General features: G+C 40.0%; 1 protein-coding gene across 3 annotated transcripts in view; it reads left to right on the top strand.

Annotated features, from left to right (window-relative positions):
- The window catches only part of LPIN2 (lipin 2), a 101,971-nt gene that overhangs the window by 34,064 nt on the left and 41,438 nt on the right, over positions 1–26,469 (top strand). For 2 of the 3 annotated variants that reach the window (XM_051851363.3, XM_070050416.2), the window contains exon 2: positions 22,957–23,157. In XM_051851363.3, coding sequence (XP_051707323.1) covers positions 22,966–23,157 — 192 coding nt within the window. In that variant the 5' untranslated portion in view covers positions 22,957–22,965. Of the gene's footprint in view, positions 1–270; positions 517–22,956; positions 23,158–26,469 lie in introns of those variants that run through there. The other variant, XM_002713608.6, reaches the window with a different exon arrangement.

The following is a 26,469-nucleotide window of genomic DNA, read 5'->3' as shown; positions in this document are numbered from 1 at the left end:
TTCTCTGAATACATAGCTGTTTTATTTCTGAAAGTGAGGGTGTGATTGGTTTAGAGAATCATTAACTCAATCCCTGTCCAAGTGATGGAAGCTGCAGTGTCCGTCATGTGATTGGGCAGGGCTTGGTACCTATCAGTGTAAACACATGGCACAGCCTGTCCCAGGCCTCTGCTTATCTCCTTTAGAGAGAAGGGGTTGAGGCATTTGGAGCAAATCTCATTGGTAAAGTTGTGTATGCATTGCTTTTTTTTTTTTTTTTTTTCTTAAGAACCATTTCCTTTCAGTTTTAACCAATATCACTGTTGTCTGCAAACAGTTTGCACAGTTTGTCAGCAGGGAAGCTTTCTGTTTTGATGATAACTTCATCTCTGAAAAAGAGCATGCTTAATAATCAAGTTCAACTTTAAAATGTTTTACGTAGAAGATGATAGTGAAGATGAGGAAGAGAAGGTTCACGAGGACTCATTAAGTAAGACTCAAGGGATTTACCATGGCAAGGCCCCTTCAGGCATCCTGGTGAGTTCCATCTGCATCCATGTCTGTTCCCTTGCTTCTTTGCTCAGTCTGGATAGTACTGAGACGAGAGGACACCCACAGAAGTGGCTAGTGCTCTTTCTTTGGAAGCTTAATGTTGCAGTGAATTTTACTAACTTGCGTTATGCTGAACAGAAATTGGCTACCTGTGCTCTCTCTTTTGCTGTATGCCATCTTTCTACCTTTAGTAACTCGCTGCCTAGGAAAAAAAATTAGGTGCTGCTTTAAAATGAGAATCTTTTAAGCAGGTTTCAAAATAATGTGTTTGGTCCCATATTCTCTTTATATCCCAGTGTAGTAGTTAAGTATAAAAATCATTTTAAAACCATGGTTTTTATTTTCCTATTCCAAAATTTTTTGAAAGCTAAACAATTATGAAACTGGGATTTTATTTGTTTATGATAGAGGAGAAGACTGTAGTCTTTCTTCTGTGATTATAAACAAAAACATTTTTATTGGCTAGTGGTATGTGAGAAAAATATACATTGATTTTTTTTTTAAGAGTTTTCTCTCTTGTTGCAAGGTATAAAATAGGGTAAGTTATGTAAGTGTAGTGTAACTCCCAAAAATGCATTAAGGAGACAAAACCAGGTGACAGAGTTTACCTGTAGAATCTTTTCTTCTAAAAACAATGTGACATAAATGCTTACTTTAAAGGTTTTTTAAAATTGCAGTTGACTTTTTTGGGAAAACAGCATAAAATAAAAAGGATAAATTACATAGTTTCTGAATATCTGGTTCTTGTTCTTGAAATTATAAAAAATTTGATTGTCATCTTTAAAAATGTTATACTCTGTGTGCTTTGTGTTTTTGGATCTCTTGATGAATATGTATTTGTTAATAATTCTCAAGAACTGATGGAAAGATGTTAGATTATGAGTGGAAGTCAGGTGCTCCTGAAATAGGCAATTTACTTTTGAAATCTCCATTTTAATATGAAGTGTATAGGTGCCTGGGTTCATGTACATTTATTGTAGAGGTCAGAAGGGAGAATAGTGAATGTAAGTGACAATGAGAACATTTTAAAATTCATTTAGTAGGTAGCACCAACACACACAAATTATCCATCACAGGGGAAGAAGTTCCTAGACTCTTGCTTGTGTTTTTACAGGGAGGTCAAAGGGTGTTTGCTGAGGCTGCATTTTATTAACAGTTTTCTTTTACTGTTTGAACGTTAGAGTCCCATGAGTCATCTCTCAGCTGCATGAGGAGCGTGAATTTTCTGAATGGCCAGTGTTTGGAATACTAGATTGGATATCTGCTAAATAAGCTGTAATTATTATATAAGCATTCAACTTTATAACCTGGGTGTGTGTGTGGTAAGAGAGAGGGAGAGGATACTGGTTTTCAGGGTTTGGGCCTTCTGGACCTGGACATGCCTTACACATCTTTTCTGGGCACAGCTCTTGTTTTAGAGTGACAGTTCAATTTTGATGGAGTCTTCTTTCATGGTTTTATGTGTTTGGAATGTATATGTATACTTCTCATGGTTTAAAAACCCACAAGAAGACTTCTATGTTTTTTTAGAAGTTTAGAAATTTGAAAAATACATTTTTTTAAAGTTCTTAAGGGGCTGGCATTGTGGTACAACAGGTTAGGACCCAACTTGGAGTGCCAGCATCCCATATCAGAATGTGAGTTAGAGTCCTGAGTCACTGTTCAGCTTCAATTCAGCTTCCTGCCAGTGTGCCTGGGAAGGCAGTGGAAAATGACCCACGTACTTGTTACCCATGTGGGAGACCTGGATGGAGTTTCTGGTTCCTGGCTTCAGCTTGGCTCAGTCCTAGCTTTTGCAACCATTTGGGGAATGAATTAGCAGATGGAAGGTGGAAGGTCTATGTGTCTCTCCCTTTCCCTTTCCCTTTCCCTTTCCCATTCCTTTTCCCTTTCCCTTTCCCTTTCTGTCACTCTGCCTTTCAGGTAAATCTTCAAAAAATCTTTGAAAAATTTTAATTTCCTGTTTATTTAAAAGGCAGAGAGAGGGTGCTCTCATCCACTGGTTCACTCCCCAAATGCCTGCAACACCAGGGACTGGGCCAGGCTTAAGCTAGGAGCTCAGTCCAGGTCTCTCTTCAGGAGCTTGATCACATCATCTGTTGCTTTCCAGGGTCTATATTAGCAGAAAGATGGAGCTAGGAGCCCAGGCCTTGAACCTAGCCACTGTTAGGGGATGCGGGCATCCTAACAGGCATCTTAACTACTAGACTAAAGGCCCAACCTTCTATATTTTTAAAACAAGTTCAGATAATCTCTTTATTTAGTAAGGAAAGGGCCAAGCTATGTTATATTCAAATACTCCAAAGTTCCAAAACAATCTGCCTTATTTTCCTATCATTTATTTTCCCTTGACACATAGTGATTGTACATATATAAGGGGTTCAGTATGATATTAATACATGTGTACAATATGTCATGATCAGATTAGGGTCATTGGTATGTCACCTCAAGTTTGTATCATTTTCTCATGTTGGGAACATTCAAAATCCTATTAGATATTTTGAAATATTCAAGTAGTTGTTGTCAACTATGCTTATCCTACTGTTCTGTGGACCACTAAAAGTTCTATACAACTGTATTCCTATACTCATTTAACCATTCTCTGTCACACCCTTCCCAGACCCTTCATTTATTGTAAATTACCTTGATTACATTTCATGAGTTAGGGCAGAATGTACCACAGGAGATCCTAGCCAAATACTTATAGAATGGGAGGCTGAGATTTAGGACTAGAAGGAATACCAGAGGTCATCTGGATGTTCTTAGAGAGAACCAGGGTACAGAGGTTTCCCAGACATGTTGTCGGCAGAAGTGAAACTAAGATCTTCACATCCTCGCCAGCTGCAGAGGACTCTGGGAAGCCCCGAGAGCAGTGCTCCTCAGTTCTTGTCTCTCTGAGCTCTTTATCAGAGGACCTGGGCATTCCTGATTAACTCAAAGGCTGAGTAAGATTTGATTACGTAAGCAGTGGCAGCAGGCAGCAAGTCACCCTACAGATGGAGCACAGCATGTGATGCAGAGTGCTTTTTACTAAGTTAGGAAACCCTGAGTCCACCTGGGGTTCGAGGTGATGGAGTGGATATTCCAGCAGGTAGGGGTGGGGGCCCAGCTTTATTACATTGTTGTTAACTTGTAGCTCGCTGAAATCCCAAAACAACACTGGAAGAATGGATTCAAAACCACATTCCTCCAATCTAGTATGAGCAGTTTTCTGTCTCTGTCTCATACACACACACACACACAAATTTAGCTGAGTAAGGAGAATTTCATTTCCTCACAGAAGTGTTATTAAATTTAACTGCCTAAAAAAAAAAAAAATTTAACTGCCTCATAATTAACTGTGTAACTCAGTCAACCTGAGTCCTGGAACTAGGAAGAGAAAAGGACTAAGAAGCAAAAATTTCTTACTGCTTTTCTAGGTTCTTTAAGGCCCAAAATTTACTAAATTTTTGAGATAAGCTTTTTCTGAGTTCCACTTTTCAAATCATCTTTTAGCTCCCACTCTTCCTGGACAGCAACCTTGATGGGTTTGAAAATTATGCCTTTTTTCTCCTTCCTGACCCTCTACTTCTGTCCCCTGTCCCCCAATTTTAGGAGGAACCCTGGGTATCTGTGCTTTTGCTCTAGCTGTGAATGCACATGATTCCTTCATCCCTGGGGAGGTGGCTGCATTTGAAAGAGGATTTAAAATTTGTATTTATTTTCATTTTACTTGAAAGGCACAAAGAGAGCCTCTATCTATTCCCCAAATACTTGGAATAGTCAGAGCTGGGCCAGGCCAAAGTCATGTGGGTGACAGGTACTGAAGTACTTGAACCATCACTTGCTGTCCACCAGGGTGTATACCAACAGAAACCTGGAATAGGATGTAGAGCCAAGACTTGAACCCATACACTCCAGTATGGGATGTAAGCATCCCAAGTGGCATCCTAACTGCTGCGCAAACTGCCTACCCTGAAAGAGTATCCTAGGCTGCTGTGGTGTGATCCCTAAACAAGACAATGTAGGCTGAAAACTTGAAGGTCTGATAAGAGGATATATGGGGCTGGGTTGGAACTCCTGTATTCCTTTAACGTGAAGCATTGTTTTGAGCATTTCCTGTTTTCCGGAACAATAAGATGCTCCAGCATCATCTTTTTTATTTTTCTACCTCTACCGCTACGTCTAGAATCAGCCAAAAATAAATTCCCTATTTTTTTTTTTTGTAGTGAAGTAGAAAATGACTCAGTTTTATGGTGAATATTCTTGTAAGAATTTGTCAGAGAAGTTGAGATTAATGTTGAGTGGGTTAAATTCCCAGGGAAGCTGTTAAACAATTTTGGTTAACATATAAACAGTCCACCCAAACAAATGACAAAATGTTTCAGAATTTCATTAAAATCAAATTTATTTTAATCCTTTTTTAAGATAGTCTGCGCTCTTTATAAAACATACCTTTCTTTTTAAAGCAACAGCTTTTTCAGACTTCTTGATAATAAATCCTACAGCCTTGATGGTCGGGAGTGTTGGATTGGAAACTTTATGCATACAGTTACTTGTTAAGTTAGCTAAAGTAGGTGTAGTACCCTTTAAATGCCAATGGTAGTCCATCTGGCTTGTTCCAATCTGAACTTAACCAGGATAACTATATGATAAAGGCAAGAGAGCTTCAGTGTGACTTCTTCAATTAGAACAAGTCTAAAATGTCAACTTAATTCATCTGTGATCTTCGCTAAGATTGTTTTCAGGAGCGTGCGAGAGGTGACAAGATGGAAGGGAGGAAGATGAGTGAAGTTTACCCTGTCTTTCCCTGGACTTTAAACCTACAGGAAAATGTCAAATTGTTCCCGGTCTGGGGCTGTAATTTTGACTTAGTAAGAGTCAGAATGTCAACTCCTGACTCCTAGCTCAGTGTGTAAATAGAACTTAACAGAGTCAGAATGTTTCAAAGGAACTTGTATCCTATCAGTGTCAATGACTTCCCTAGAAGTGCTACCATAGTTTTCTTAGCAACCCACTAAAATTGTGTCCCTTTTCTGTGTAGAAGTAAAGGATTGGATTCCTGATACATTTTAGAGATGTTTATGATTATCAGTAAGCACCACTGAAAACAGGTTACACAGCTGTCTTAGAAGATTGAGATGAGTGCCTGTCCCTTAAAACACACATAAACATAATCATATCTTAAAGGCTACTCTTTTTTTTTAAAGTTGACATGTCACTTATGCCTTTTTTTTTTTTTTTTTTTTTTTTTTTTTTGCTTGAAAGATAGTTTCTGTGTAGAGGAGAGGCAGAGAGAGAGAGGTCTTCCATCTAATGGTTCACTCCCCAGTTGACCACAATGGCTGGAACTGCGCTGATCTGAAGCCAGGAGCCAGAAGCTTCTTCCATTTCTCCCACATGGGTGTAGGGGCCCAAGGACTTGGGCCATCTTCTCCTATCCCAGGCCATAGCAGAGAGCTGGATGTTAAGTGGAGCAGCCGGGACTTGAAACAGTGCCCATATGGGATTCCAGAGCTTCAGACCAGGGTGTTAACCCACTGTGCCACAGTGCCGGCCCCTAAAGGCTACTCTTAATAGCCTGATTTTTAAATTTTGAAAGCATATGGGTGTGTCATGACCTTCTAAAAACCTTTGTGGAATTCCTACCTGCATATGCCTTGAAAATTCCATAAACTTAGTGTTTAGGAGCTTGTGGTCCCTAGCTACAGTTGAGCTTGGACATTCATCTGGGCCTCTCTGGAACTGCTTGATCCAGATAGTTACTTACCTTCTCTGGGGCTTTGTTTTTGTTCTAGTACAATGCATGTAACATTTACATCACTAGTAGTGAGGAATAAATCAGATGAGGTGTTTAAAGTAGCATTTGGAAAGGTTAAGTGTTGATTTTTTTCCTTTTCTTATATCACCTCCCCATAACTAACACTAGGAAGAAATAATAATTAAAACTTCCAAATTGCAGCCTGTGGATCATATGTGATCTGTCATGGATAGTCATTTCTTTGTGTGGCCATGAGGAAATGAAGAGTTTGTATTTTCACCAGTAGAGGTAAATCTACATTTTAAGCCAGTGCCACATGTGAAAATTTAAACTTATAAATGGTTAAATTATCACTTTGAAAATAATTAAAAAGGCATTTCTTTAAGTAGCAAATTCCCATGAGTGCCCTGAAGATACCTCCTTATGAAATTAACCTTGCAAAAATACATCTAAACAATTCCACTCGTATTTACCCAAATAAAATAATGTTCACACAAAAATGAAAATGTCATAGTAGCTTTTTTTGTAATTGCTAAAAGCTAGAAATAACCCAGATGTCTTCCAGCTGTGACTGTATAAACAACTTTGGTATAGCCATACAATTGGACACTACCTAACAACAACAAATGAACTGCTGCTACATGCAGCAGTATTAATTCATCTCAAATGCATTACAAATAGAAGAAGCCAGGTTTCAAAAATACATGCTGTATGGTCTCATTTATATAATAATCTGGATATGGCAAGAATAAGGCCACAGAACATAGCAGAAGTTGTTGGTGTGGGGAGGATTGACTGCAGAGGAACATGAGGCTGTTTTGGGAGAGTGATCTTGATGACCATGGCAGTTACATGATTGCATGGCTAAAACCAGCTGAACTATGTACTACACAAAGGCTCATTTCAATGGCTTCTTTTTAGCCTATAAAGTGTATTTTTAACTATTTTGAATAGTTCCAGGTTGGCTATTTGAAATCTTTAAAATTTCAACTCATAGGAGAGTCAACATGAACATTTAGCTAGTTGGTTCTCTATGCTGATAGGTATAGCCATGACGCAAAGGTTGACTGGTGTAGTCGTTTAGTATCTTTCCTGAGTAATTAATAAACTTAAGCTCATTATGATTTTTTTAAAAATTTTATTTATTTTACTTGAAAGTCACAGTTACACAGAGAGGAGAGGCTGAGAGAGAGGTCTTCCATCTGATGGTTCACTCCCCAGATGGCCGCAACAGCTGGAGCCGCGCCCATCCAAAGCCAGGAGCTAGGAGCTTCTTCCCGGTCTCCCATACAGGTGCAGGGGCCCAAGGACTTGGGCCATCTTCTTCTGCTTTCCCAGGCCATAGCAGAGAGCTGGATGGGAAGTGGAGCAGCCAGGTCTCGAACCGGTGCCCATACGGATGCTGGCACCACAGGCGGCAGCTTTACCCACTGTGCCACAACACTGAGCCCATTATAATTTTTTTAAGATTTATTTATTTATCTGAAAGGCAGAATTAGAGAGATCTTCCATCTGCTTATTCACTCACAAACGGTTACAATGGCTTCTGGTGACTGAAGCCAGGAGCTAGGAGCTTCATCCGGGTCTCCCACATGGGTGGCAGGGGCCCAAGCAGTTGGATATCTTCTGCTGCTTTCTCTTACCATTAGCAGGGAGCTGGATCGAAAGCAGAGTAGCCTGAACACAAACTGGCACGCATATGGGATGCCATAATGCCGACTCCTCATGTTTCTTAATGATTTTACCTCTTACATGTCTGTCTATCCTGCAGCTTGGTAAAATGTTCCGTGTCACCTGTCACCTTAGACTCACAAAGTTAAAGATGGGCATTTTTTTTAGCTGTGACAGGAACAGAGAAGAGCTAAATTATCAAAGTCTTTATGAAGTTTTACTCTGTAGTTTGGAAAATGAAGGGAGAATTGGTGAATACAGAAATACAAGAGTGTAAACCATTTTGTTTTGTAGAGTTACTGTAGTTTGAAACAAGTCTGGTCACATGAGTAATTTGGGGTTAAGACAGAAGCTGAGGCCCACTTCTGACATGCAGCTTGCCATTTTAGTATCTACTCAAGCATCGCTGGAGGTTTTTTTGGTTTATTTTTTGTTGTGTTTTTTTTTGTTTGTTTGTTTTTTACTGGTTTGAAATCTAGAGATATGTGTAAAATTGAACATTTAGTTTTTCTTGCTCTGTACCAAGTTCTCTTGTTAAAGAAAATGAATGCTCTGGTACACTGCTGAGTGTCAGAGAAATTGTTATCAGCCATTACCTTGATGGTTGTACTCTGTAGGATTATAATGTTATATTATCTTGTAAGTAAAATAACAAATAGAAAACTGCTAATGTTTTTCATCTATTTTTAATACTTCAAGGTCTAGCTATTTGAAATTTTGAACATGCATTTTGTAGCTAAGTCAGCATGAACATTTAGCCAGGAGTTTTTCTATGTTGATAGGTATAGTCATCAGAAAAAGCTTAAGTAACCGTAATGGTTCTCTTTGGCTGTTTTCTTTGATGATGTAGATCCTGATTGTGATCGTTGTCACACTCAGCTCTTGCTTATATCTCAGCTGACTCCCCACACGGATTTCCTGATTGACCAGCTTTCTTCCGCCCTGGGTTGCTGCTGGGAACTTGCTTGGGTTCTTCAGAACGATCTGCACAGTTGTCATTTGTTCTCACGGGGCTATTTTTAGATTTACCCATCCTGAGGCGGGTGTCATTCTTAATTGTCACTCACATAGACTAGATTTATGCAATTTTTTTTTTCTGTGAGGCCCTCACAGACCTCTGGAGAAAAGTGTTGGTTTCTGAGTTTAGGAGCATCGCTTTGGGGACTTTGGATTGACTTCCCATTGTTAATGTGTTTTTTTTTTTTAAGTGGTTGTATATCTTCATTTACCGATTGAATTTCACTGACTCAGTCAGTGAAACAAAATAAAATGAAGCACTGTGTATAATCCTCCCTCTCCTTGCTGATTCTGTTCTCTATATCTTGCATTCATTCATTGATTGGTACATGCATGGATCCAGACATAGTCATTAAGAATGTGCCATTGCGAGGTCCTGTGCCAGCCTTTTGGAAGAGAGTGAAATCTGAACACCTTTCCCTTCTTTGTCACTACTTAGAGTTTGGAGGTATGGTAAACACACTGGTGCAGCATGGTGGATCCTGTAGTAGGGAGAAGGAAGGGTGCCCCTGACACTTCAGCCTTGTTGTTGCCTTCCACTTTTGTCTTAACCACAGAACAGGTACCATAGACAGTCCTTTCCACAGGTATTCCTGCTGTGAAAAGCTGAAGCAAGTAATTGAAAGATTGGGACCACTACTAAGAAAAGAACATATGTTGCTGTAATCACAAAATGTCTTCCCTTTGGTTTTGTTAATAGTGATTATGTTGAAATCATCATAGAGAAGTGTTCTCAGTGAGCAGAAATATGTCTCTCCATACTGCCTTAAAGAAAATGTTTTGATGAATCCAAAATCTGAATTTATTATCAGTCTTGACAATTAAACTTAACACTAGCCTCATGTCTTCTAATTAAAAAAACAAACAAACAAACAACATTGTTTTCAGGTAGCAGGCAGTTTTAACTGGGTTATGCTGAGGTGTTTTCTTGCAAGTTTGCCAGGCCGATTAAAAATAACTTTTTTTACTTGTTTGAGAGAGAAAAAGAGCATTTCCATTCCCTGGTTCATTTTCTAAAAGCCCACAACTACTAGGACTGAGTCAGGCCATAGCCAGGGGTCAGCTACTCAGTACAGTTCTTCCATGTGGGTGTCAGGAACCCAATTACTTGAGCCCTTACCACTGTTTCCACAGATTCCACATTCGCGGGAAGCTGGAGTCAGGAGCCAGGCATCAAGCCATAGTTCCTTGGAACTATGCTTTCCTAATATGGCTCATCTTCATAATTAGTCATGAAATTTTAAAAACAGAATCAAGGAAATTCATTTTTTTAAAAACCTTCCAAGATAATTTTTATGTATACAAAATTTTGAACCAAATTAGTAAATAATGTTCTCTAAGTCCAATCTCAAAAGTTCCTTGCCAAATCTGTTTTTTCCCCATGTATCTAAGTTGTTCCTTTTCTTCACTCAGTAATATTTGCTGAATCCTATTTGTTCAATGTGTTTCTAGCTCTGTTTAGCATGATTACCATGATTTTGGCATGATCCTAACTACTGTTTCCTTTCCCTTAGATTCTACCCTCAGTCAGTCTCCAAGCCTTACTGATTCCCAGTCCCCGTGTGCCTCTTCTGTCTTAGACCTGTATTTTGTCTCTTTCTTGAATTTGTTGCAGTGGTTTTGGAAATGGTCTGTGTTTTAGCCTTCTTCTGTCCAGTTCATCTTCCCCACATGATCAGATATTGTCATTCCATGACTAGAACCACTGATCATGCCTCTCGCTGGTGAGGTAACTTGCATGCCTCTTGCCTTAATGATGTAACAGCCTTGTATCATCTCATCTTTGCTTCTCAAACTTGGCATATCTTCACCATATGCTGATCTCTGTCTCTGGGACTCTCCTTTTCCTACTCTGATAAACCCTCACACTTAGTTGTACTCCTGGAACAAATATTTTCTGTTCCTTGAAGTCTTCTTTGACTCTTTCAGGCAGAATTTTCTCTGCCTTTTGAGAGCTTTTCTAAAAGTCACCAAAAGGTCATTATTGCAAGGTGTTATACAAGTTAAGACATTATTTGTTATGTCTTTTTTTTTTTTTTTCTTGACAGGCAGAGTGGACAATGAGAGAGAGAGAAAGGTCTTCCTTTTCCGTTGGTTCACCCTCCAATGGCCACCGCGCTGATCTGGCAGGAGCCAGGTGCTTCTCCTGGTCTCCCATGGGGTGCAGGGCCCAAGTACTTGGGCCATCCTCCACTGCACTCCGGGTCACAGCAGAGAGCTGGCCTGGAAGAGGGGCAACCGGGACAGACTCCGGCACCCCGACCGGGACTAGAACCCAGTGTGCCGGCACCACAGGTGGAGGATTAGCCTATTGAGCCACGGCGCTGGCCTATTATGTCTCTTTACTCTTGGTAGAAATAGGGTCCCCCGTGAGAGGAGGGCAGTTTTGTTACCTATATATTTTAAGGACTTACTATGGCTCCTGGCATAAAGTAAGTGCTCAGTTTGTTTTGCTGATAGAAAACCAAATCTTACCAGAAACAAGCCAATAAAATGGAATTTGGTAATTTGATTAAAAATCTGTTGTGTATTTGATGATGCAATTATATAGTCTTAATTCCGTGACTGTGAATTAAGCCTGCAGGGGTTTCACATTGAAAGGCCTTTCCTGAATAAGGTTTCTTCTTACAGACTTCCTTTTTCATTGTGACAAAAAGGTTATAAGCGGAACTTAGTTAATTGAGGAAGTTTTCTGGGAGATACTGGGTTTTAGTTTACAGATTCTGTACACAGGTCCTAGAAGTGAAGAGAGTGCTGTTCCACCAGCTGCCCTACATTGCTGGAAAGAGACCTGCCACATTTTTGGGAGACGTTTGGGGTTCTTGTCTTGCTGAGTACCTGGGAGCAGTAAATTTTAGATGTGGAACTGCCAACATTTCTATGGATTGATTCACCTTCTAGGAAGGAGATCACCTGGGCCTTAATGGGCCAGCTGTTTTCTGGAGCTCTTGAAGAGTGGACCAGGTTGTTCTTTGTTTTTGCTGCTGTTTCCCATTTCTTATTTTATAAGAATCAAAGGTAACTAATAAAAATTAAATTATGGTGTTTACTAGAGTGGGGAGAGTAGAGAGAAGGGGGAGATTGGCTATCTACACCGCCATATTTATAGCAGCACTGTTCACAATAGCCGAAATATGGAATCAACCAAGATGTCTATCATCAGATAAATGGATAAATAAAGGGTGTTTTATATATATATATACACAGTGGAATATTATTCATCTATAAAAGGATGAAATTCTACCATTAGCATCAAAATGGGTACAACTGAAGGTCATTATGTTGAGTGAAATAAGCCAGACGTAGAAAGACAAATACCGTATGTTCTTCCATATATGTGATAGCTAAAATTTGAAAAAATAAGAAATGCCTGTATATCTGTATTGCTGCAAATATTGTTTATCAAACTTTGCTTTATGTCTTGTCACACCAGTGGCTAAAAAAACATCTAGACCCAAATAAGTTCCCATAAGATGTGGGCAAACTCTTGAGGGGCTTTATCTTCTGCCCTCCCTTACCAGAGAGAAGCTTACAAGTAGGTGCTACTGTGGAATCAGTGTTCCTTTTCATTATCTATATTCAGGTAAGCAAATTTCTTAGCCTCCAGAATACTCCAGACCCTGATGTGGCCACTTCTGTAGTACTCTGGTGTTCTTGGAGAAAAATTGTAAGGATTTAGTACAAAGTGAGTTCAGCTCTCAGATCTCTTGGCCTTAAGAGGGACACCAGGTGATCCTGGGATGTCAGTGATTTAAACTACAGGTGAGAGGTAGCAGAGAAAGTTGGGTCTCTTGAGTTGAGGTGGAGCTTGGTTCCAGTGAATAGAAATCTTATAAATACCTCTTGTCTCAGCCTCAAATACAAAATAATGCAGGCCTTGTGTAATGAACATTCTCTTCTTGAAGACCAAGTGAAGTGTTTTTGAGAAAGTTTTTAAAAAATGCTAAGCACTAATCAAATGCAGAATGTAATTGGGTGTCCTAGAGGACTTTGGTCCAGGAGCCTAGGCATAAGCTAGAATGTCTAACTAGGTAACAGCGTCCTTTATTTCTTGAAGCATCTAGGAGCCTCTGTTCCCTCTTAGTACTTTCCTTGCCTCTGTCAGCAGGTTAGGTGGAATGGCAGGCTATTTGATGAAGGCTGCTTTATCCTCTGTCCATAAGCCTGATCATGTTGCCCCCCAGGAAGTCTGCCTTATAGCCTTGACCTGTGATTCAGTGGGAGGATTGGTAGTAGATGCAAGGACACTTGGAGGTGCCTTACACAGCACCTGACACATGTGTGATATATAAGAAAATGTATTTGTGCTATTTGTTAGTAGTAGTACTGCAAATATATAAACAAACTTTTGGAAACAGATTTTAATGATAATTAGAAGAGTGGTTTACAATCCATCTATTTTATATTGATGTTATAAGTTGTTGTATTTTAATAACCATCTTTTATCTATGGTTTTTGTCTTTTCCTGCACTGAAGTTATTTTTGATTGAATGTATCACCTTAAAATAATTTGGGGCAGTTTTTGTAGGAGGAAGCTGTGTAGTTAAACCTGTTTACTGATGCATTCAATTTATAAATCCCCATTACAAGTCATGATGTTTTACTTTAGTTTTTTTTTTAAGCCTATTTATTTATTTTTAAAGATTTATTTATTCATTTGAAAGATTTATGGAGAGGCAGAGGCAGAGAGGTCTTCCATCTGCTGCTTCGCTCCTCAAATGGTCACAGTGGTTGGAGCTTTGCCGATCTGAAGCCAGGAGACTCTTCTGGGTCTCCCACGCCGGTGCACATGTCCAAGGACTTGGCCTATCTTCTGCTGCTTTCCCAGGCCACAGCAGAGAACTGGATTGGAAGTGAAACAGCCGGGGCTCGAACCAGCGCCCATATGGAATGCCGGCGCTGCAGGCGGCGGCTTCACCTACTACACCACAGTGCTGGCCATACCTACTTTAGTTTCTTCAATGCTCGGGAAAAGATGCTAAGCATCTAAGCCATTGTATCCAGTTTTGTGTATCCTATTGAGAAAGACATAGACAGTTCTATAAATTGATCTGTCAAAAGTGAAAGTATGCCCAGTCATTTTAAGGAGTAAGAATTTTTAGTCCTAGTTGTAGTATGTATTAATATCATCTAGAAGAGGATGGCTAATGGTCAGTGTGATACCTAGTAGACATGGTAACCAGAGTCATCTGATACTGCTGTGGCTTCTTGGCTAAGCAATGAGACTCTGTCAACTGGAAGTATCCCAAAATTGAAAATCAGCACAGCGTATGACATTTGAGAAGATACTTGTCTTAGTCTACTCAGGCTGCTTATAACAAAATACCGCAGATGATGTGTGGCTCACCAAATGTGGTTAAGCAACAGATATTTATTTCTCACAGTTCTAGAGGCTGGGAAGTCCCAGATCAGGGTGCTAGAGGATTCAGTGTCTGTTGAAAACCCTCTTCCTGGCTTACAGACTTCTTGCTGTGTTTTCACATGGTGGGGGTGAGAGAGTGGAGAGGGAGTTGATTTCATTTCATTTTCTTTAAAACTAGAAATAATATCCATCTGGAAGCTGGTTCTGAGGTGATAATGCATATATAAATGTAAGAAGTTGCAATGCAATGTAGTAAGCTCTTAGAAAAGTTTCTGCTTCTGTAATTATTAACAAGATCATATTTCAGAGGTATGCTAGCAGCATTTTGATACTTTAAAAAAACTGGATGAGTTCTTTCCATTCGAAGAATCAGTAAGTGCATTTTCATATTTTCACATGTTCTCATGAACCTCAGGATAGGGATGCTGGTCCTCAAATGCCCCTCAGTTGTACATGTGGACATCTTCACGTCAGCCTGCCCTTCTGATTATGTATACTGTCTACTTTTTCTCTAACTTTTTTGTAATGTTATTATTTAATAGGCAGAGTTAGAGAGAGAGAGAGATCGAGATCTTCCATATGTCGATTCACTCCCCAAATGGTTGCATCTACTAAGGGCTAGGCCAGGCCAAAGAGGCCAAAGCTGGGAGCCAGAAACTCCATTTACATTTCTGACCTGGGTGGTGGAGCCCAAGCATTTGGCCATCTCATGCATTAGTAGGAAGCTGGATCAGAAGTGGAACAATGGGGGCCGGCGTTGTGGCTTAGTGTGAAGCCACCACTGCAGTGCCAGCATCCCATATGGGTGCCGGTTCAAGTCCTGGCTGCTCCACTTCTGATCCAGCTCTCTGCTATGGCCTGAGAAAGCAGTGGAAGATGGCTCAAGTCCTTGGCCTCCTGCATATGTATGGGGTTCCCAGAAGAAGCTCCTGGCTTCGGATCAGCGCAGCTCCAGCTGTTGTGACCACTTCGAGAGTGAACCAGTGGATGGAAGACCCCACCCACCTCTGCCTCTGTGTCTGTGTAACTCTGCCTTTCAAATAAATAAATAAATCTTAAAAAAAAAAAAAAAAAAAAAGGAACAACTAAGCCTCAAAGCAGCATGATGGGATGCTGGCATTGCAGATGGCAGCTTTACCCACTGTTCCACAACATTGGCCCCCCTCTTTTGGTGTCCTTTTTCCCTGTCTCTTGGGATGTTTCCCCATATATGGCTTGGATTACATAATCATCAATGTTTTCTGCTCCTGGTTCGGAGTTTGGCTTTCTCGGACATTGACCAGGGCACTTTGGTGTCAGAAGCCTCATTTCTTTGTTTTTGGGCTTTGTTGCTGTTACTCAGTTGCCATGTAGGAACCAAGTTTTATGGTGCTGCATTGTGCTTAGAGGCAGCTGTTCAGCACATCCGCTCACGTGTGTGATGATCAATTCTTTTTCCCTCCAGACACAGCCATGAGGAAATCTCTTCCTTCAGCTTTGTTGGGTGACCCTTCTAGCAGTTTTCTGCTTATCACGCCCAGGGCATAGTACACGTTAAGGCACTGGATCTCCCTTTACTTTTGTTTTCCCAGCTTTCATGTAATGTCAACAAAATTGTTTCATATGTGCTAAGAGAAAACTAGTGATTTGACAGCCTGTATTTTTCTACATTTAGCAACTAGCATTTATACAATAGATTTCTATATGTAACAGCACATCCCTTAATCATGGTAATTAAAATCATCTTGAATAGATGTAGTTACACTTACTTATGGATTTTATGCTTTGGTTGATGTACACTGCCGCACATTTTTATTTATGAAACTGTTGTTTATAGCTGGATGCAGGTGCTTAAAAGTTATTTTCATTGTATTTTAAGAAAAGTCCTATATAGTTATTTAAAAATATTTATTTATTTGGAAGAGAGAGAGGGAGAAAGATCTTCTATCCTCTGGTTCACTCTCTGAATGCCTTCAACAGTGGGACTGGACCAGGCTAAAACCAGGAGTCTGGAACTCATTCTGTATGGGTTGAGGGATCCAACTGCTTAAGCCATTATCTGGTGCTTTCTAGAGTATACATTAACAGTAAGCTAGATCAGAAGAAGAGCCAGGACTCAAGCCCAAGGACTCTGGTATGGAATGTGAGCATCCTAAGGTGGCCTCTTAACCACTGCACCAAATGTCTGCCCTTAAATTTTTTGAATTTTCAGTAGCAAAATAATTTTAATATTGCCACCATCATTCAAGTGGTAATATAAAGATTGACTACTTGGATGTTTTTTAATTAATGTGCTGTAACAAGCAAAAAGTGTATTGTGAACATGTATTACAGAATATGGACTGTTCTAGCAGGTGGAAATATGGACTACCCAAAACTGAATTTTGTTTCAGTTCTGTTCTCAGAGAAATTTTTTTTTCCCCAAGTTTTAGTTTCTTTTAAAGGTATTTTTATCTTTTTCCCCAGAAACCTTTGATTTAAGGTATACAAACTTTATGCATTTCATAAATACAACTTTAGGAACATAGTGATTCTTTCCACCATACCTGCCCTCTCACCTGCTCTCCATCCCTTGTTCCTCCTCCCTCTCATAATCTCATTTTTTACTAAAATCTGTTTTCAATTAACTTATACACAGAAGATTAACTATACTAAGAGTTCAACAAATAGTATGAAAAAAAAACTGTTCCTCAACAGTTTTTTGATTTCTCATTTTATTTCTTTTGTGACCCACTGTTCATTCAGGAGCATGTTGCCCAGTGTCCATGTGTTTGCATATGTTCTAGAGGGTCTCAAGTTGTTGATTTCCAGCTTCATTGCTTTGTGGCCCAAGAAGAATGCATGGTAGGATTTAGTTTTTTTGAATTTGCTGAGATTAGCTTTATGCCTAGTATGTGGTCAACCTAGAGAAAGTTCCATGCAGTGGTGAGAAGAATGTGTATTCTGCAACTGTAAGATGAGAAGTTCTGTAGGTATCTGTTAGGTCTATTTGGTGTATAGTGTTGATTAACTGCTGATTTCCTGTCTAGTTGATCTGTCCATTGCTGAGTGGGGTATTGCAGTCTCCCATTACTGTTGAATGGAAGTCTGTCTCCTTTAGAACCATTAACATTTCTTTTAAATAGCCAGATGACCTGTAATTAGGTGTGTATACATCATTGTAGTCACATCTTCCTATTGAATTTATCCCCTAATCATTGCATAGTGCCCTTCTTTTACTTTTTTTAACAGTTTTGTGTTAAAATCTATTTGATATTAGGATGGCTACAACAGCTCTTTTTTGGTTTCTGTTAGCATGAAATATCTTTTAATGTCTTTTCACTTTCCATCTGCATGTATGTTTGTTGGTGAGATGTGTTTCTTGTAGGCAGTAAATACATGAGTTTTATTTTTTTAATCCATTCAGCCTGTCTGTTTCTTTTAACTGGAGCATTGAGACAATTTGCATTCAAGGTGAATATTGATAAGTAACTCAGCCCTGCCCTTTTTCCATAAATATTCCTATTGTTTACTCATGATTTTCTTTGTACATTTACTGGGTGGTTTTCCTGTCTTCACCTTCTTTCATAGTGATGACAGTGTTTCTGTGTGCAGCACATCCTTAAGCACCTTTTGTAAGGCTGGATAAGTGGTGACAAATTATTTAGATTTCTGTTTGTTATGGGATGTCTTTATTACACCTTCACTCATAAATGAGAGCTTTGCAGGGTACAGCATTCTGGGTGGACAGTTTTTTTCTGTTAATATTTGTAATATATCTCACCATTCTCTCCAAGCCTATAGGGTTTCTGATGAGAAATCAGCTGTGAGTCTAATTGGAGATTGTCTGAAAGTGATATGGCATTTCTCTCATGCATGTTTTAGAATCTTCTTTATGTTTTACAATGTAGAGTTTGACTACAGTGTCATGGTGAAGATCTTTTCTGGTCATGTCTGTTAGGAGTTCTATGTGCCTCCTGTACTAGGACATCCCTTTCTTTCTCCAAAGTAAGGAAGTTTTCTGTAATTATTTCACTGAAAAGGCCTACTAATCCATCCTCTTTCCATGCCTTCAGAAATTCCTGATACCCATATGTTGGGTCATTTGACCCCATAAATAGTTTTCTAATTTCTAATTCTTTTTTTTTTTTTTTGTGGCCTGATTAAAATTTCCAGATGTTTGTCTTCTAACTTGGATATTCCTTGTTCTGTCTCACCAAGTCTATTGTTAAGGCTTTCTGCCACGCTTTTTATTGATCTATTGAATTCTTCATTTCTAATATTTCATTTTGATTTCTCTTGAAAATTTCAATTTCATGAGCAGAATGTTCATGTATGAATTTCTTCATGTCATATATGAATTTCTTTGTGGATTTGCTTCTGATTACTTCAAGTAATCCTACGATCACTTTTTGGAATGCCATTTCTGGCATTTCTTCAACCTCTTCATTTTCACATTCTAGTATAGAAGTGTGTTCCTTTGAAGGCCTCGTGTTTTTCTTCTTGTTTAATTTCTGTGTTTATTTGTAAGCATTTGTGGAGATACTTTTTGGTTTTTTTCCCTGTGGTGGCTTTTATCTTTGGACTATTGCCTCTGTGGCTTAGTGGAGTGTCCACTCTTTCAGTGTATTAATACCCTGAAACATGTGTGGTCAGGGAGCTCTGTTCAATGCTCCAGGGTGAGGGAAGTGTCCAAAGTGACACCCAAATTGGGCATAGCAAATCTCTTAATCAGAGAGGAGATTTAATATGTTCTGTTGGCATAGCGTCATGCTCAGCTCCTCTCCTCCAAGGAGACCAGAGCCTGGTTACCATCCCTAGTGGGTATAATACTCATTCATTCATGCTGTCAGAGAACAACACAGACAACGCATGCAGTCCTCTGTGTGAGCACGGATCCTGCAGCAGTGACCCTACCTTCAGCAGGGAATCATGGAGCTCTGAACATGTGGAGCCGCCCACAGTGACTATTGAAGACCCAGCCACACCCTGTGCCCTCACACGCAGTCACAGTGTTTTCACAGTCCTAGCACACAAGGCTCCCACAGTCATGAGCACCCAGCCCCTATCAGTTCTCCCAGCCAGACTCAAGCGTCTCCTTTCAGCTAATTGCTGGGCCCATGGACACGAGCTGGCACAGCTGTTACATATGTCCAAAATGGTGCCCTCCCACTCTCAGCTAGTTACAAGACACTGGTGCCAGCTGGTTGGGGAGAAAAAAAAATGCTGCCCCTTTTTTTTCTCTATGTTGACTGGTATCCTGTCCTCTATCAGGTTCCAAGCCAGACTCACACCACAGCTTTATCGCCGGTGGCTTGGGCTGCTGCAGTCTGGTTTCACTTTACTCTCTCCAAAGCTGGTGATGAGGCTCTAGGCTGCTGGAGCCCTGAGTTGTGTACCTCCATACCCTCCACATGGATCCACAGTGTCCCTCTAATTTGCCTGGAGTTTCCTCTGCCATTTTCTCCCTAACTCTTCTCTGAGATTGCAGTCTCTCCACTTTTTTTTTTTTAATCTTCCTCCAGACTAGAGCAGTAAGCTCCCTCCCTTTCTGCTATCTTGGTGTCTATTCAGAAATATTCTTAACACATAAGAATTGTATACCAGGACCTTAAGAAGTAAGGACCAGGGGCCAGTGCTGTGGCGCAGTGGGTTAATGCTCTGGCCTCAAGCGCCGGCATCCCATATGAGCACTGGTTTGAGACCTGGCTGCTCCACTTCCTGTCCAGCTCTCTGCTATGGCCCCAGAAAGCAGTGGAGGATGGCCCAAGTCCTTGGGCCACTGCACCCATATGGGGGACCTGGAGGAAGCTCCTGGCTCCTGGCTTCGGATCGGCACAGCTCCAGCCGTTGTGGCCATCTGTGGAGTGATCCATCGGATGGAAGATCTCTCTCTCTCTGCCTCTCCTTCTTTCTCTGTGTAACTCTGACTTTCAAATGAATAATAAATCTTAAAAAAAGTAACCAAAAAAGATGTGTGTATTCTCTTTTCTTCTAAATTGCAGTACTCTCTTCTGAAATAAAATTCAGTGTGATATTCACATCAGCAAGTGAAAGATGTCTGATATCACTGGCCATTAGGGAAGTGTAAATGACAGCCATCATGACTGCATATTTGTCATCCATGGCTAAAGAGAAAATAATGACAATGCTACACTGTGATGAAGATACCAGATAACTAGATTTCTGATGCACTGCAGGGTGGGAATGTAAAAAGGTGTAACAGCAACTCTGGAGAAGTTTGACAGTGTCCTAAGAGAACTAAGTGTGCAATCAGCAGTTGTAGTCTTGCACATTTGTAATAGCCACAATCTGGAAACAGTTCAGCTCTCCCTCATTAGGTGAATGATAAACTGTGGTTCATCTGTACCAGGGAACACTACTCAGCAAGAAAAAGGAACGGACTGTTGATAGAATACCTTGGATAAATCTCCAGAAAGATATACTGAGTGACAAAAAGCAGTCCCAAAAAGTTGCATGTTGTATCATTCCATTTGTATAACTTCCTCTTTAAAATGACAAAGATTATAGAAATGGAGAACAGATTGGTGGTTGCCAGGGACTAGGGAAGGAATGAAGTGATAATAAAGTAAGTGGTTAACAGGAAAGATCCTTGTGATAATGGAAATATTGTGAATCTTGAGTGTGTCATTGTTGATATTCTGACTGTGATGTTGCACTAGAGTTACTCCATTTAATGAACACTTGAGGTTAGGGCAGGTGTTTGGTGCTGCAGTTGAGATGCTGCTTGAGATGTTTGCATCCCGTATCAGAGTTCCTGGGTTTGAGTCCTAACTGCACTCCCAATTCCAGCTTCCTGCTAGCATGCACCCTGGGAGGCAGCAGGTGATGGCTCAAGTAGTTGGGTTTCTGGCAGTCAACATGGGAGACCTGGATTGAGTTCCAGACCCCCAGCTTTTGCCTGGCCCAGCTCTGGCTGTTTTAGGCATTTGTGTCTCTCTGCCTTTCAGATAAATAATAAAACAAATTGTTTTAAAAGTGTGAGACAGAGGTATTTCTAACCGTTACATATGACTCTACAACGATATTAGAAAGGTTCGTTTTGTAAAATATGAGATGTTATGTGAATGTTCTGATGAAACACTATTTCCTCCCTGAGTGTTATTTAAGTCAAATTTATTAGTGATTCATCTGATTATTCCTTTATTCATTCAAGAAATAATTGAGCACTTGAAATGTACTTAATCTTGCTTTTCTATCAAGGTCAGGTCAGTCTAAATCCCAAATGACTGCCAACTTGTAATTGTTTTATAATTACTATATAAAGATGCCACCTTATTTTATCATTTAGGCAACAAATTCTGCAGCTAGCATACATTGCTCAAAGCCAGCTCTTGTGTAGGCATATTTCAGACATTGCTAACATTGGCTTTAAAATATTTTTCAACGTATAATTATTCTGTCTCATGATGTAGAACTGATGAACCTTGAATACACATTCATTTGTGTGTAAGAGCAGGAAAAAAAAGTACTAGAATCAGGGCATTACCAAGGTACTGGTTCATCTGAGGAGAGGAGAGAGTTTCTATATAGGCAGATGTCTTGTAGGCCCTAATGAGATGGAATTTATTCTTACAGCCCCACTTTAGACTTCCCTGACAACACGGAATGTGCCCTCTGGAACTTTTCAGAGCATGGAACTTTGAGCTCCAAGGTAGCTCCAAAGCTGGGTTCAGAAAGACAACTGTGGCTATGGTGAATAACTTGGAGAATAGTTTGTCATACATGTGGTTCAAGAAAAGTATGTCTCTGGTCTTGGTCTGCATCACTCCAGTCCCCTGGAGAATGACTTGCACTTAATTGTGCACTTAAATGCACTTTGGTGGCTCAGTAGCTGGAAATGAAATCTGACAACCTTAGGACTAAAGGGTGAATTTCTTTTCTTTTTTTTTTTAAATTAATGGAAGGATTGAGGGGAGGCATAGGAACAAAGCCTGCCCTGGCTTCAGCTGCCCTCCTTTGACCCTTGCTGGAGGACTCTTCGCAGATCTCTGATGATCCTCATTGGAATAGTGAATTGAAGTTGAGGAACAAGACTGTGCTTTGAACTTTGTGGAACACAAATATGTGTTTAGGCATTGAAGAGATTTTTTTCCTTGAAAGTAGTGTTAGAAGTGGATTAGACTCAAACCTGCCATCAGAGTTTATTTAATCTAGCATATATCTGAGACATAATATTCCATTAAAGTTAAATACTGAATCCAGCTCTCACTTGCTACATTGTGTTGTTGAAAGGTGAGGTGATTTTTTTATATATGTATATAATTTGACTGCTGTGGCCAAAATAAATGGGTAGCCCAGTTCCAAATGCTGCATCAGCAGGACAGCAGTGGTGATAGTCATGATTCTTGGTGATTCTGTGCAAGTCCTGAAATTTGAAGAAAAATCCCTAATGGCAGTTGGTACTATCCTTTATATAAGAAAAGACAGTTTCTGTGTCCTCAATCTCTGGTGGGGACAGCCTGTCAGATACAGGACAGCTTGGGACTGTCTGTGTCTGGAAATATATAATAGTAGCATCAGACTGACCATCAAGATTAATAGGGGTGTGAAATCTGGTGTAAAAATAAACAATGTAGTTTCCCACTATTTCTTTGTCATTGTCATTAGCTCTACAAATTTGTTAACATCTCATTGAATTTTTTTTTTCTTACAGTCTCAAACCATGAATTATGTGGGACAACTGGCTGGACAGGTGCTTGTCACTGTGAAGGAACTCTACAAGGGCATTAACCAGGCCACCTTATCTGGGTGCATTGATGTCGTCGTGGTGCAGCAGCAGGATGGCACCTACCAATGTTCACCTTTCCATGTTAGGTTTGGGAAGCTGGGAGTCCTGAGATCCAAAGAGAAAGTGGTAAGTTGCAGGGCACAGCCTGTCCTTCATGGAGGGTTGAAAGTTAGTGTCAATGAGTAAAATGCTATTGGTAGCTTTGGGGACATTTTTTTTTAAAGATCTAAATGATGTTGAAGGTAAGTGATGCAAAAAGTCAATCTTTAGATATTGATTTTGAAGTTGCTTGTAAATTCAGTAAGCTGTAATATGGGAAATTTCTCCAAGGGAAAAAGAAACTGAAAATAAATATGATAATCCTACATGTTGCTACTAAGAAGAACAAAACTAAAACTAGAATTATATCTGTGGATGTTAGGCTTATTTAGAAAAAGAAAAATTTCCTTTATATTGCACTTTTAAATATTTAGGGTAATGCTATCATATGGAATTGGCTGACACAATCAGCATATTTCCTAGAGGAAATTAATTAATGGTATATTTTATTTGTTTTAACAAAGCTTAAAATCTTGTGATCTGAATTCATTCATTGTTACCAGCACTTGTCCCTAGGTATGATGGACATGCCATCTCACAGACCATACTGGTTGGCTTTCATTTGTTATAGGAAAGATTCCTTCAGAAGATATTTATGTTGGTTTTTCTTTTTATAGATATAGATATAGATACAGATATATATATATACACACACACACACACACACACACAGATAATATCCATCTATCCTCTTCCCTTCTGGATTTGGAGATATTGAAATGTTTGCCAGTGTATCTGATACCAATCAAGCTGGAAAATTTGAGTTAGTAGTAAATGTTGCAGGTACATAGTAGCATTTTATTTTCCATTCTTGCCCCAACAGTATCTGCCTAAATAATGTAGAGGTTTTGTCAAGGTTTTAAAGCACAGTGAATCTTTAAAAAGAAAGGGGGGTTAGACAGCACTGTGGCGAAGTGGGTTAACTCCCTGCCCTAAAGTGCGGGGTATCCCATATGGGTGCCAGTTCAAGACCCGGCTGCTCCACTTCCTATCCAGCTCCCCGCTATGTCCTGGGAAAGCAGTAGAAGATGGCCAAAGTCCTTGGGCCCCTGCACCTGCTTGGGAGACCCAGAAGTTCCTGGCTTCAGATCAGCGCAGCTCCGGCCATTGCAGCCAATTGGGGAGTGAACCATTGGATGGAAGATTCTCTGCCTCTCTGCCTCTCTCTCTCTGCCTCTCCTCTCTCTGTGTAACTCTTTCAAATAAATAAGTAAATCTTAAAAAAAAAAAAAAAAAGAAAAAAGAAAAGCACAGTGAAAGATCCTCATAGCTGTCTAGCACAGATCTAGATCTATGGCGTGAGTTGGAAACATCTGTTTTCAACTTTTTGCTATTTGACATAGTTTATCTCATTCTTTAAACAGACGTTTCCATGTATTAAACTTGCGTTCTGTTGAGAGTAAAAGAGAATGAGTTTCACAAAATTCAGTGTTCTTTCTTTTTATTCTCCCTTCAGGAAAAACTCATTTCTAGGTGTTAGAATATCAATTTTCACCTGAGTACTGTTCCAGAATACCAGGGCTTCTGTGCTCTGGCCCCTGCTCCCGGTCACCCTTTAGAAAGCAAGAGCAGTTGCAATTAGAAACTTTCCTTTGTAAATACGGTTTTGTATAGCTACAGTTTAGCTTCTCTGGTATTTTTTCTTTCTTTCAGGTTATAGTAGCTAATAGTAATTTCAGGGTAAATCTATTTTGGGGGAATCAGTAACAAACTTTATAACACTGGAATTTCCCATCAGTTGTGTAAGGAACTCTGTAAAACTGCTTCCAGGACTTTTTTATTTTTTTTCTGGGATCCAGATTTTTGATCATATTGGATCAGTCTTCTGGCCTTTTCAGAAGGAACCTGCATGCAGTTTTACTTTACCGAAGATCTGTGCATCCGCAAATGGTGACTGAGCACAAGATAGCTTTTTCTGCATGCTGTGTGCCTCTAATTTAGGAAGTAATTCAGTTTCTGTGCAAGGCTTCACAATTCATTTGGTTGAACATTTTGTCTAGCCCTTGAGTTCCTAGTAGAAGCATATCCCTAAGATGCAGAAAAAGAGAACAGTTCTTTCTCACTCCCTCAGTATCCTGGAAACCCAAAGGATAGGTTTGGGAGAAAGTTTGGCCATTTGATTTACCAAAACACATCATGCCTATAACATTAAAATTGAATCCATATCTACTTTGAGATATGCTGGAAATTTGCATTAACTTTTTTTTTGCATTTAAACTTCTGTTTCTTTGCATTGAGTCTAATTTTAAGTAAGTTTGTTAGAGAAAGCTTTTCACTGATTTAATAAAAGGCCTCAAATTTTTAAATGTGGTGATACCTATGAAGTGGACTTGAAGTTATAACCATGCTAAAACTACTGTTTAGAGAGTTGCAGTATAATAATTTTGATTACATGTTCTTGTTTCATAGAACATCAGTACTCCTGGTGTATCTTAGTAACTCAGGAGTTTAATTTTAGAAGGTGAATCTGTACCTGATATTTTTAAATATTAATTTGGATGCCTTATCACACAACTGATGATTTGATTATTAAAAAAAAAGCCTGGGCGGGGGGTGGCACCGAGGCTCACTTGGTTAATGTTCCGCCTGCGGCACCAGCATCCCATATGGGTGCTGGGTTCTAGTCCCGGTGCTCCTCTTCCAGTGCAGCTCTCTGCTGTGGCCCGGGAGGGCAGTGGAGGATGGCCCAGGTGCTTGGGCTCCTGCACCCGCATGGGAGACCAGGAGAAGCACTTGACTCCTGGCTTTGGATCGGCGCAGCGCCGGCCGTAGTGGCCATTTGGGGAGTGAACCAACAGAAGGAAGATCTCTCTCTCTCTCTCTCTCTCTCTCTCTTATATATCTACCTGTCAAATAAATTAAAAAAAAAAATAACCCTGGGGCCAGCACTGTGGTGTAGCGGGTAAAGCCTCTACCTGCAGTGCCAGCATCCCATATGGGCAACAGTTCAAGTCCTGGCTGCTCCTCTTACCATCCAACTCTCTGCCATGGCCTGGGAAAGCAGTAGAAGATGGCCCAAATTCTTGGGCCCCCTGAACCCATATGAGAGACCTGGAGAAAGTTCTTGGCTCCTGGCTTCGGATTGGCCCAGCTCTGGCCATTGTAGCCATTTGGGGAGTGAACCAGCAGATCGAATACTGACTCTCTCTCTCCCTCTCTCTGACTCTGCCTCTAACTTCACTTTTCAAATAAATAAATAAATCTTTAGAAAGAAATGAGTTAAATAACTCCTGTTATAACTGTTACCATTATGGGTAACAAAAATCTACCTCTTAATAAAAGCAAACAAAGCTTGCAGAGCCGAAGGTAAGGAGCATTTGATTTAGTCCGGATTGGATT

The sequence above is a fragment of the Oryctolagus cuniculus genome, chromosome 10 (genome assembly GCF_051225735.1).
Source record: "Oryctolagus cuniculus isolate XC-2025 breed Fujian yellow rabbit chromosome 10, ASM5122573v1, whole genome shotgun sequence".
NCBI classification, from domain to species: Eukaryota; Metazoa; Chordata; class Mammalia; order Lagomorpha; family Leporidae; genus Oryctolagus; species Oryctolagus cuniculus.
This window is presented reverse-complemented; position numbering and strand designations above follow the sequence as displayed.